Source organism: Acomys minous (assembly GCF_964271855.1).
Source record: "Acomys minous genome assembly, chromosome: 13".
Taxonomy (NCBI): domain Eukaryota; kingdom Metazoa; phylum Chordata; class Mammalia; order Rodentia; family Muridae; genus Acomys; species Acomys minous.
The window spans coordinates 110807393-110820113 of NC_140495.1; the positions used below are offsets into that span (position 1 = coordinate 110807393).

At 53.6% G+C, this 12721-nt stretch overlaps 1 protein-coding gene across 2 annotated transcripts; it reads right to left on the reverse strand.

Moving 5' to 3' along the window:
* Window positions 1–243: 243 nt before the first annotated feature.
* ZBTB12 (zinc finger and BTB domain containing 12) lies at window positions 244–3574 on the reverse strand. 2 transcript variants are annotated; one of them, XM_084752054.1, is made up of 2 exons: window positions 3166–3574; window positions 244–2710 (listed from the first exon to the last, which is right to left on the reverse strand). In XM_084752054.1, exon 2 carries the CDS (start codon window positions 2688–2690, stop codon window positions 1311–1313), a length of 1380 nt encoding a protein of 459 aa, XP_084608180.1. In that variant the 5' UTR covers window positions 2691–2710; window positions 3166–3574; the 3' UTR covers window positions 244–1310. The 2 variants fall into 2 exon arrangements, with proteins under 2 accessions (XP_084608180.1, XP_084608181.1); XM_084752055.1 differs by lacking the exon at window positions 3166–3574 and adding an exon at window positions 3013–3128.
* Window positions 3575–12721: the final 9147 nt, after the last annotated feature.

Sequence of the window (12721 nt, forward strand, 5' to 3'; positions counted from 1 at the left end):
CGGCAGCCCCAAGTGCTGGCCAAAGTTAGGGGTACCTGTGTGGTTTCACTCAACAAGAGTTGGGCCGGCAGGTAATTATGTTATCGGGCCTGAGGCCGGTGCAAAGTCTTATGGGAACTGTAGTTCGCTTTTGGGTAAGAACGTCTCGCTCGGAGCCTTCTGGGAATTGTAGTCCTCCAGGCATCCGAATGTAAGTTCGGCCCGCTTCTCAGCTTTTCCTTAAAAACCCGTTTGCCGCCGACAAAAATACTGAGGCACAGATGCCTGCCTGCCCGCCGTCTCTGGGTGCGCTGGCCGCCTGCAGGCCATGCCTTGCGCACTGCTGCCCAGCCCCTCGGAGTTTATGCCGTGACCAGGGCTGCCAATCGCTTGTGTGATACGGTCCTGCCTAGGTGGTGAGGTTGCCCAAGTGGAGGAGGGCGTGTTCCCTAGTGCCTGCTTGAGGCTGGGCACTTTTGGCATGGGACTGAAGTTGTCGGCTCTGGGAGACACTGTCTATGGTGGGTTGTCACACACATGCAGTTGGCAGAATATAAAAGGAAAAAAGTGTTTTGTTTTGTTTTTTTTTTATTTTGTGGAAAACAAAGAAAAACTAAAACCCCAAACTCCAGAAAAATCCTAAAAAATACGTTTTCTTAAAAAATACTGTGTAAGTCTCTACTCCTCTCCCTCCTCCCCAACAGCCCTCCTGTGTCCTTTTTCCTACGTGCCCTGCCCCCCACCCCTCCACTACTCACTGTTCTTGCTACTGTACCCCCAAGTCTCATCACCTACCCAGGTTGCCCGCCCTATTCTCTTACCTGGCGCGTATATTTCCTTTCGTTTCCGGTGAACCCTGTACCTACGGCCCCACTTCCCCAGCATGCAAGAGCCGCCGCCTCCCCGTCTTTTCCTGGGACTTCGTACTAGTTTGCCCCCACCACCCTCTCCCCGGTTAACTATTCTAAACGGGAGCCAGTAAGCTGCATCCTGCGGACCCCCCAGCTCCCACCCCACCCCGCCTCGAGAACCTCTAGAGTCCTCCCGAGGCAGCTTTAGCCAGGAAAAGCTGTTCTCCAAAGTTCAGCCTTTGCTTCCCCCCCCCCCTTTTTTTCCCCTTCTTTCCCCTTCCACAATGTCCGTGCACCTCTACAAAAAGAAATCTTTCTTCGGGACCCCATATTCCCTCGGCCTCGTCAACCCTGTGTCTCCGGCTCCGTATTTTTTCTTCTGCTGTTTGAGGCAAGGTCTTCTCTGCAATTCTCCTCCCCATGTGCCCCGCTCCCCAATTCTCCCGGGCCCAGGAGCCGCCCCCCAGCCTGTCCGGCCCTTCAGCGGATGAGGACGTTGATCTCCGCCACGCCGGCCTCCAGCACGTTCTCCGCGGTGGTTTTCCCGTGCTGCTCCTTGAGGTGCCGCCGGATGGCCGGCTTGTGGGCGAAGCGCACATCACAGTAGGAACACCGGTAGGGCCGCGCCCCTGAGTGCAGGTTGAGGTGATCGTGCAGCGTGGACTTCTGCGTGAAGCACTTGCCGCAGATGCCACACGAGTGCGACTTGACGCCGCGGTGGACGTTCATGTGGCGGTTGAGGTTGCTGCTGTGGTTGAACTGTTTGCCACAGCGCGGGCACATGAAGATGAAATGCTGCGCTCGCATGTGGAAGACCAGCTTCTCCACACCCTGGAACACTTCCGGGCATTTGGTGCACTTGATGTTCTTTAAGGGGTTTCCACTTGAGAAGCCCCCAGGCAGGGGTCCCCGGCTGCCCCCCGCCCCCAGGCTGCCCCCCGCCCCCCGGGCAGCCATGGCCACCGCCGCTGCTTCCACAAGGCCCGAGGTGGCCCCCACACTGGCCCTGCCCCCTGGGATCAACAACAGGCCTTCGCCCTCTGCGTCCTCGGACAGGCTGTAGCAGGCCTTCACCACACCTTGCGGCGGGGCTACAGAGTTGGGGGCCACGCTGCTCTGGGCCAGCTCCCCCAGGTGGCTGCTCACAGACGCCCCGATACCCAGACCCCCCGCTAGGCCTCCAGGGGGCTTGAGGCGGTGTGCCACTTCGAGGGCGGACTCCACCTTGACAATGCAGATGTCAGAAACGTCCTCATCCTCATCCTCGTCCTCGTCTTCCGCCTTCAGCTCCAGGTCCTCATCCAGCGGAAACTCCAGCTTCACGGGCCGCAGGAGCGGAGGGGGTAGAGGAGGCGGGGGTGGGGGTTTCGGTGCTGGCTTTGGGGTCCTGGCTGGAGGGAGGAGGGACTTGGTGGCACTGACACTGCTCACGAGGCTCGCCTCGCTGACCCCATCCTCTTTGAGGCCTATTTTGGGCTCAATGAACTGGCTGAGGGCGTTCCTGCATTTCTCCACCACGTGCTCCATTTGCAGGTAGGAGGCGGCCGTCAGGTAGTTCACGATGTCCCTGACTGCGAACTCCAGGGCGCCCGTGTAGCAAGAGAGGAGCAGGTCCGCCACAATACGCGCGCTGTGCATCAGCGAGACCTGCAGCTCGGAGCTGGGGTTCAGCAAGAACTGGTCCCGGAGGAACGGCGAGCAGGCGGCCAGGATGACCTTGTGGCCACGGAATTTGAGGCTGTCGGCCACGATGGTCACATCGCAGAACCGCTCCTCGGCTCGGAGCTGGTTCATGTTCCGCAACGTAGCGGCCTCGTGGCCAGGCAGCTGGAAGCGCAGGACTTCCACCCCAGAGGCCATTGTGGCGGGAGTGGACTGCCCTGGGTGGGAAGGAAACCGGTCAGAGACAAAGGTCTCTGGCTGTCGTGAGCCTTGGCTCCAGACCCCTCATCCCTACCTCCCTAGTCTGGTCGCGCCTCCCTCAGTTTCCCCAATTCCAAGGAGGCGCGGTCCCTCCGTGGAGGGAGGCGTGGTTCCCGGGGGCGGGGCAGCGGCGTCCACACCCCCCCAGTCCCGCGGCCCGCGCGCGCGCCCCTAGGAGAATGGAGAAAGGGGTTGGGTGGAGGGGAAAAACCCGAGGACTGCACTCTGGGGTGGCCCCCCGGTTGCAGACTTTCCTCACCCGCCTCGCCTCTAGCCTGGGCCGCGCTGCTGCGGGTCCCCCTTTCCACGTCCTCCCACCGCCCGGGCAGGTCGTGCACGCCCCCTCCCACGAGCAGGGCTCCGTGGCACGCCCACCCATAGAATCACGACCCTGGGTGCACGCGCCTCTCACCTGGCCCGGTTCCGCGTGCTGATTTTCCCCCCTGGTCCCCCACCCCCCCGGGGCCAGCGGCGCCCCCCACACTCGGGCAGGGCCTGGGCAGCGCGCAGGCGCGGGGGTGCACGGGGCGCGCGCGCGGGCCGGCTCCGCGTGGGCGGGAGGGGGAGGGGCGGGGGCAGCTCGCGCCGAGTGTTCCGAGGCCCCGCGCAGCTCAGCGTCCGCGAGGACTCGGGGCGGAGGAAGAGGGGAGGGAATTAAAGGAGCAGGGTTCCCCCTGCCCGACCCCCCTCTGCTCCCCCGGCACCCCGACGCGGTTAAAGGGCTGGACACTCTTGCCTCCCCTTTGGCCAGGATTATTTGTCCGCCAGAGCGGAAATACGCTCCATACCCCCCTCTTTCACGCTCCCCCTCCTCTCAGCTCCTGGGGCCCGTGGCCCGTCTGCGCGTGCGTGCCAAGGCCCGCGCGCTCCGGCCCGCCCCCGGCTCCTGGCGCACCCCCCTCCTGCGCCCCAGCGCGTGCCCGCTAGCCCCGCCCGCCCCGCTTCACCCCCCCTACCCCCAGCGCGCGCGCTCCCCGCGAGCTGCGCAGTCTGCGCGGCCACCTGCTCCGGAGCAGGGCGTCGCTCTCCGCCCTGCTGTGCGGAGTCCTGCACCTCCCGGGGCCTGGGACCTGCGGGTGGCCCGCGGATCTCTGGATCACTGCTGCCCACCGCTGCAGCCTCCGCTGAATATGTGCACAGCTCCTCGGGCCACACTTCCGGACTTTTCCAAGTCTGTCCACTGTAGTCCTCCTGCTCTAAAAGATAATTTCCACAAAGCTGGATGAGCCAGCGCGCCCAGCTTGCCTTGCTTTGGGACAGTTGCTTAAACTCTCACTCACCCTCCCTCCCAAGTGCTTGCCAAAGCCGAGGTCTCCGCTCGTACTGTGGAAGCCTAGCGCATTTCACCTCCGCGGCGTAATTAACCCTGGGACTAATCCTGCAAATGCAGTTATTTGTGTTGGTAGGAGCGTACCATTTTGACTCTTTCTCGGCACCTACCCCTTCTGTTCCTCAGCCTCCTGCAGAGAGGTGCTCCCCAGCCCTAGACCGCCCCTCTATTCTGTACCTGGCTTTCACTGCCACTCCCAAACTCAGTTGCGACCTCCACTACTTAAAAGCAAGTGCCGGTCTTGAAGGCTAGCTCCTAGCGCTTCTGTGCACCCCAAATACTCACGCTGGCTTTCCAAACTGTCAAGGTCCTCCACCGGAACACCCCTCTGTTGCCTGCAGATTTGTTACACGCTCCGCGGAAGCTTTTCAGTCCTGGGGATGCTAAACGCTGGCTACCTTATGTGTTCGATCTCCAGCTTCCCCCACAGACAGTAACTTCTTGAATACAGGAACTGCGCTGTGGACTGTGTTTTGCGATTTAACTCAGGCAGTAAGTGCCTGGCAGTTGGAAGTCGTTGACTTGAACTGAATACCCACGGAGTGGTGAGGCCTTTCATTTTCCTTTTAAAACTCTCCAACTTTGTGGCCTCACCCGGCTCACTTTGTAGTCAGGTCGTGTGGATTTAAGCAAGAGAGAGCATAGGCTGCTTTTGTGTCTGGTAGGCCTTGTTTAAAGCCATATCCACTGTCCACGGCGCTCGGGGCGCTCGGGAAAGCCCTTGGGCAAACTGCTTAATTCTCTGAATCACGGAGTCTTTATTTTTGGCCTAAAGGTCCCGAATGTTCACCAGGCTGATAGAAGGTTCCAGAGAGCCTGGGAGACACTGGATAGACAATGGTTCTGAGGTAACAGCCTCTTCACTTTACTTTGACAACTGCTATGATAATTAATTAATTAACTTATTTATTTTTCCGAAACAAGATTTCTCTGTGTAGCTTTGGCTGTCCTGGACTCTGTAGACCAGGCTGGCCAGGAACTCACAGAGATCCACCTGCCTCTGCCTCCTGAGTGCTGGGATTAAAGGCGTGCGCCACCACTGTCCGGCATAAAATCTATGTTTTCTTATTCCATCTTTTTCTCCTTACTGAGTTTCTCAAAAGAATCATCCATAGGGCTGGAGAGGTGGATCAGCTGTTAAGAACACTACTTCTAACCGAGCGGTGGTGGCTCACACCTTTAGGCCCAGCACTCGGGTGGCGGAGGCAGGCGGATCTCTGTGAGTTCAAGGCCAGCCTGGTCTACAAAGTTAGTCCAGGACAGCCAGGGCTACACACAGAAACCCTGTCTTGAAAAACAAAAGCAAAACAAAACAAAAGAATGCTTCTTCTTGCAGAGGACCTCAGTGCAATTCCCAGAATCCACATAGTGGCTTAGAACCATTCATAACTCCAGTTTCAAAGGATCTGACCCCGTCTTCTGACATCTGTAAGCACTAGGCACAGACATCTTTCTCTCTCTCACACACACAGAGCAAAATCAGGCCTGGTCCCCTCAACAAGAGGGAACCCATGCCTCGTAGTAGTGAGCTAGCCAACTACCCACAGCTATGAAGAAGTCACGGACCTCAGAGCAGAACCTACAACCACCACATTACAAAGCCAGCACTGCCCCGACTGTATCCTGACTACACCCACAGGCAAGTGGGGTCCTCACCCCATCAAGGAGACAGAGACAATTGCAGAAAACCACAACCTACCAGCATACAGGTTTGTGCGGCCCGCTCCCGACCGATGCATCTATAACTCCCACACCTAAGGCTCGGGGATCGTTGAGGAAGGGGGCATGGAAATGAGTAAAGGCCACAGAATCAGTCAGGTGGCTAGGAGATTGTGTTTTCCAGGAACGTCAGGAGCTTTGTCCACTAAAGTCTCACCAACATGACTCTCTAGACATGAGCCGGATCACGCCAGTACATGCCAAGGCCAGTACATGCCAAGGTGGATGAAGGACAAAAAAACCACAGATGGCTAAGGGAAGCTGGGAGCAGGAGAGACAGCCTTCCCCAGGGAAGAGCGCACCACTGGCTACCCAACACCAAACAATCAGCCCTGAGACCGAGCAGGTCGCACTTCAGTATTTAGGTGTGTATATGGCATATACACGTATGTATATGTGCAACACACCCACATCTGTGTGTGGGTAATAACAGCTAATGAAAAAAAAATCATGGGTTTGAAAGACAGCAAGGAAAAAGGAGGAGCACATGAGAAGATTTGAAGTAAGAATTATAATTGTAATTATATAATAATTGTGTAATTATAATCTCAAAAAAATTTTTTTTTTAATTTACACACTCAGCCTGACATTCCAGCATATGGGCAGCTCCGGCAGGAGGATTGAGGAGTTCAAAGCCATCCCTGGCTTATGTTCTGTTGCCAGATCTCTTGAGACCCAGTTTCAAACAATCAGTATGCAGCCAGGCGTGGTAGCACACACTTAAAAAAAAATATTTATTTATTATTATGTATATAGTGCCGTCTGCATGTACACCTGCAGGCCAGAAGAGGGCACCAGATCACATTATAGATGGTCGTAGGCCACCATGTGGTTGCTGGAAGTTGAATTCAGGACCTCAGGAAGAGCAGTCAGTGAGCTTAAGCTCTGAGCCATCTCTCCAGCCCAGCACACACTTTTAATTACAGCACTCAGGAGGTAGAGGCAGGTGGATCGCTGTGAGTTTGAGGCCAGCCTGGTCTACAGAGTGAGTCCAGGACAGTCAAAGCTGCAGAGAAACCCTGTCTCAAACAAACAAACAAACAAACAAAAAACAAACAAACAAACAAAAAACCAGACCTCTTCTATCCCTTAAAAAAACATTACATTTGTGTGTGTGTGTGTGTATTGTGTGTCTGTGGGGGTCCTGTGTGTGTGTGTGTGTGTGTGTGTATGTGTGTGTATTTGGGGTCATGTGCGTGTGCGTGCGTGCGTGCGTGCGTGCGTGCGTGCGTGCGTGTGTGTGTGTGTGTGTGTGAAGCAGAGGAACTGGCTCTCTCCCCCCACCATATGAATTCAGAATGTTTGGCTTCTCAGCAATTTCCTTTATCCACTGAGCCAACCCCTCCACACACCTGTTTGTTTGTTTATTGTTGTTTTGATTTTTTTTTGTTTTTTTTGTTTTGTTTTGTTTTTGAGCCAGGGTCTCCCTAGCTGAGCCTGCCCTGGAGTTTGCGCTGCGTCTAAGGATGGCCTTGAGTTCCTGATCCTCTGCCCCAGCCTTGTAAGTGCTAGAATTACAGGCAGGAGCTGCCACTCCCAGCTTTTTGAATTCAGAAATGGGATTTTAGAATTTCAGAAAAGACTTTGCTCCAAGGAACTGACTCATGATTGAAGTCAGGAAAGAGCAATGTGTAACCAGGGCATGGTGTCTGGCAGTGCACTTCAGGATGATTCAATATAGCCCTGAACTTTACACTTTGCTCATTTGGGACTTTAAAAAAATCTTTATTATCTATCTATGAATTTATGTATCTATCTATCTATTTTTTTGTTTTTGTTTTTCAAGACAGGGTTTCTCTGTGTAGCCTTGGCTGTCCTGAACTCACTTTGTAGACCAGGCTGGCCTTGAACTCACAGCGATCCACCTGCCTCTGCCTCCTGAGTGCTGGGATTAAAGGCGTGCGCCACCACACCCTGCCCTATCTATTTATTTTTAAGACAGGGTCTTACTGTGCATATTTAAGTTTGGCTGGCCTGAAACTCACTAGAGAGGAGCTTGCTTCTGTCTCCTGATTCTGGGACTAAAAGTGTGCATCATAAAAAAAAATTTTTTTTAAAGAAGAAAAAAACGTGCATCATGTGCCCATCCAATAAAAGTAAATCTCAGCCCGGTTGTGGTGGCCTACATCTTTAATCCCAGCACTCGGGAGGCAGAGGCAGGCAGATCGCTGTGAGTTGGAGGCCAGCCTGGTCTACAAAGTGAGTCCAGGACAGCCAAGGATACAAAGAGAAATCCTGTCTTGAAAAACAAAAAAACAAAACAAAACAAAACAAAAAAAGTAAATCTGAAAGCCACAACAAAACACCAGCTGAGTGGGCTGGAGAGGTGGCCCAGAGGTCAAGAGCACTGGCTGCTCTTCCAAAGGTCCTGAGTTCAATTTCCAGAAACCACCTGGTGGCTCACAACCATCTATAATGAGATCTGGTGCCCTCTTCTGGCCTGCATGTGCAGACAGAACACTGTTATATTAAAAAACAAAACAAAACCCACCAGCTGGGCATGGTGGTGGCACACGCCTAGGAGACAGCTCTGTGAGCTGGAGGCCAGCCTGGTCTTCACAGCAAATTCCAAGTTGGCCAGGGCTCCATAGTGAGACTTATCTCAAAAACAAAAACAAATCAACAGGAAGTTTACATAGGATTGAGGGTGAAGCTCGGTTGGTAGAACGCAGGAAGCCCTAGGTGGTGCATGTCTACAGTCTCAGCACTCAGGGCTTTGTGGAGAATTTGGACCCATCTTCGGCTATGAAAGACTGTTGGCTGTTGTTGTTGATTACCAGTACGACCTGATAATGTTTATTATCAGGCCTATAATTATTATTACATCAGTATAACCCGCTAGCAATCGATCAAGACACAGACACCTGTTGTATTTTAAAATAGCCTTAGTTACCCTGGGGCTGGGCAGATATCAATCCTCTAAACTACCTCCCAGAGTGGGGCAGGCATGGGATCCCCGCCTCCATCCCATGCCGTCTGCTTCTAATAACTTCTACAAGCTACCTCCCACCCATAGTCCCATATATTTCTTTTATTTATTTATTTATTTTTATTTTAAGATTTATATATACAGTGCTCTGCCTGCATGTACCCTGCAGGCCAGAAGAGGGCGACAGATCTCATCTCAGATGGCTGTGAGCCGCCATATGGTTGCTGGGGATTGAACTCAGGACCTCTGGAAGAGCAGTCAGTGCTCTCAACCTCTCAGCCACCTCTCCAGCCTCTCCCCCCCCCATATACTTCTTAATGTTTTTCATCTGGGCCGAATTCTCCATCCACGCCGGCTACCTGCTTCTCTTCCATCTAACCGATAGCGACCTTCTTCTCTTCTCTTCTCCTCAGGTCTCTCTTCTTCCCAAGATTCCCTCTGTCTCCAACAAGCCTGGGAGCCTTAGCCACGCCTACCCCATTTGCCACCATGGGTTAGAGTCGGCCCAGATGAAGAACATGAGCAAGTATTCGGGGTTATGGCGGTAGCTTGTAGAAGTTATTAGAAGCAGACGGCATGGGATGGAGGCGGGGATCCCATGCCTGCCCCACTCTGGGAGGTAGAGGATTGGTATCTGCCCAGCCCCAGGGTAACTAAGGCTATTTTAAAATACAACAGGTGTCTGTGTCTTGATCGATTGCTAGCGGCTTATACTGATGTAATAATTATGGGCCATATTGGTCACATAACAACAAGTGGCTCTCGCCGTGGGGCAGTTATCAGGCCATACTGATAATTTCACAGCAACAGCTGGCATACCTTTTACCACTTTATTGGCGTTTTTTATCTCCTTCTCCCTTCTCCACCCCAATCCCTCCAGCACCCCAACACCAGATGGGAGAGAAAGAAAGTGGGGGGGGGAGGGTGGAAGGGCCGTAGGTCTCTTTACTTCCTAATCTTTATTTCAGGAGATCTCTGACTTTCTCTCACTAAACTGCAACCGCAGCACCCAGGAGCAGCAGGGACACGGGCTGCCACCTTCTTCCTTGGAGCTCCTGTCTCTCTCGTGGCTCTGGCATTTATTCCCACTCTAGAGTCCCCAGAGTTAAGCTCCCTGCAGCTGGTGAAGAGCCCCTCTCAGAGGCTGCATGGGGCAAATAGCCTGCTACTGTGGACAGTCCGAATCAGCCCCGCATTCCACACCTGGCGTTACAACAAAAACATGTTTACATGAATTTTTAAAAACACCAAAACTTTCCACCACAAGAGACCTTGTCTCAAACAAACAAACAAACATCACAGGCAGAAATACAGGAGATTTATGTAACTTTCCTTGGCCCGGTTTTCCAGTGCCGGTTCTCCCCCAGGTGACTCTCCTAGTCAGTTTCTGGAAATATTCTGCACATACACAGAGCTGTGGGGCTCGGGGACGAGATAAACATTTGCTGGCGGGTGCTATGCCAGGTGCCTGGTACCGCAAAACTACCACACCACCAGCCAAAACCCACAGCAAGCCGCAGGGAACGACAGAAGGAGCGGGCCCAGTTTTATTTCTTCCCTGATGGCAGCGTCCCAAACACACCACCCAGGCTGTCATCTTACCTGCCTTGAGTCAGTCCACTCTACACAGATGAACCTCAAGATCTGAGAAGCCGCGTGTTAGTCGCTGTCCACAGGTGTCACGCCCACATGATGGTCGTCTGTAAGCGGGCACAGGTCCATCCCAAACTCACACATCTCCCTTTCATATCTGTAGGATAATACGTGGGTCTTTGGCCGGGCCGTGGTGGCGCACCCCTTTAATCCCAGCACTTGGGAAGCAGAGGCAGACAGATTGCTTGTCCGTTCAAGGCCAGCCTGGTCTGCAAAATGAGACTAGGACAGCCAGGGCTACACAGAGAAACCCTGTCTCAGAAAACAAAAAACAAAACAAAAAAGTGGGACTTCTGTTTTGCACTGGAGTACTGTGTAGGTTAAGCTGGCCTCAAACTTGCAATTCTCTTGCCTTTGCCTCCTGAGTGCTGGGGTCACAGGTGGGTTCTCTCCCTTTGGAGGTCACAGGTGGGTTCTCTGCCTTTGGAGGTCACAGGTGGGTTCTCTGCCTTTGGGGGGGGGTCACAGGTGGGTTCTCTCCCTTTGGAGGTCACAGGTGGGTTCTCTCCCTTTGGAGGTCACAGGTGGGTTCTCTGCCTTTGGGGGGGGTCACAGGTGGGTTCTCTCCCTTTGGGGGTCACAGGTAGGTTCTCTCCCTTTGGGGGTCACAGGTAGGTTCTCTCCCTTTGGGGGTCACAGGTAGGTTCTCTCCCTTTGAGGGTCACAGGTGGGTTCTCTCTCTTTGGGGGGGTCACAGGTGGGTTCTCTGCCTTTGGGGGTCACAGGTGGGTTCTCTCCCTTTGGGGGTCACATCTTCTAGGTGTGTTTTCCTACTGGCCACATGTGTGACACTGATGGGACAGGTAACTCATGTGCCAAGTGAAACCTGTGCGTCCTGGCTGTGTTTTTTTTTTTCTTCTTCTTCCTTTAAGAATTGTTTATTTTTATGTGCATTTATGTTTTGCCTGCATTTATGTTTGTGTGAGGGAGTCAGATCCCCTGGAACTGGAGCTACAGACAGTCATGAGCCGCCGTGTGGGTGCTGGGAATTGAACTCAGGTCCTCTGGAAGAGCAGCCAGTGCTTTTAACCACTGAGCCGTCTGTCTCTCCAGCCCTGAATCCTGGCTATCTTAAGTCAAAAACTGGATTTGCTCCACCACACTAGATCTGGGGCTGGAGGTGGGGCAAGCTCTGCTGTGATGTGGCCTCTTAATTTCTGCCCTGAAGAAAAGCAATCATGACCATCTGTCCCTCGTATCTGGAAAATTGTAGTTTACCTTATCAGCCCAGGGCAGGGGCAGAGGGATAGAGTTGACAAGGCCGGGAGCTTCAGAGCAGTTCCTGGGAGCAGGGGAGGGATAAAGCGCTTGTGTTCCACACTGAGGAAGGTGCAGAGGACCAGAACAGAGCTGCAGGGAGAGGTAAGATGTGGGGCAGCTCCCAGCCATACCCTGTCTGTCACCTTTGTCATATGCAGCAGCCCTCGGGAGCGTGGAGATTTCCCTCTGGGACATGGGGTGGCCAGAAGAGCTGCGTGTGCAGATGTGAGTGTGTGTGGGCGGCGAGCGTGATCCGATTATGAAAATCCACTAGGTGGCACTTGGAAGGTGGAGGCAGGAGGATTAGGAATTCAAGCCTAGCCTCTCTGCTACACAGGAAGGGTGAAACCCAGTCTCAGGAAGATGGGCCTGGGAAGGCGATTAGGTTGGTAAGATGCTTGCTGAGCAAGGGGGAGACCCTCAGTTTGGGTTCCTTGGATGCAAGGCCAGGCATGGTGTCACAGGACTCAGGAGGCAGAGGCAGGTGGATTGCTGTGAATTCGAGGCCAGCCTGGTCTACAAAGCGAGTCCAGGACATCCCAGGCTAACACAGAGAGAGAGACCCTGACTCAACAAAACAAAACAAATAAAAAAACAAAAAAGTCTGGAGGCAGTGTTGCCCTCGTGTAAGCCCAGTGAGTGCTGGGGAGCTTTGATGGGGAGGGTCCCTGAAGCTCTCTGGTCTGGTTTAGAGGCAAAGTTCTGAGCAGGTGAGAGACCCCAGTCTCAAAAGAAAGGTGAGAGGGGCCTGAGAAATTACACCCACAATTGTCCTCTGACCTCCAGAGGCACAAACACATGTGCATGTTCTCACTTGCACAGGAACACACACACACACACACACACACACACACACACACAAACACACAAGCAATGGAAACCAGCGGTATTTTTGCTGCTGATCTGACAGTTTTCTTGGGGTGGGAGGTGGCCTAGCGGGGAGCTCTCCTTGATCTTGTTATGTTAAGACGGAAAAGTAACCAATATCTGAGGCTTCTGAGGACAAAGAGGCTAATACAGCGGCTTAAAATCTCCAAGCATGGACAGGATGTAAACTTTAACGCCAGCACTGGGAAG

Bases quoted from the DNA above. Each gene is read 5' to 3' on its own strand.
- ZBTB12 (XM_084752054.1), bottom strand. From the start codon at position 2,690: ATGGCCTCTGGGGTGGAAGTCCTGCGCTTCCAGCTGCCTGGCCACGAG.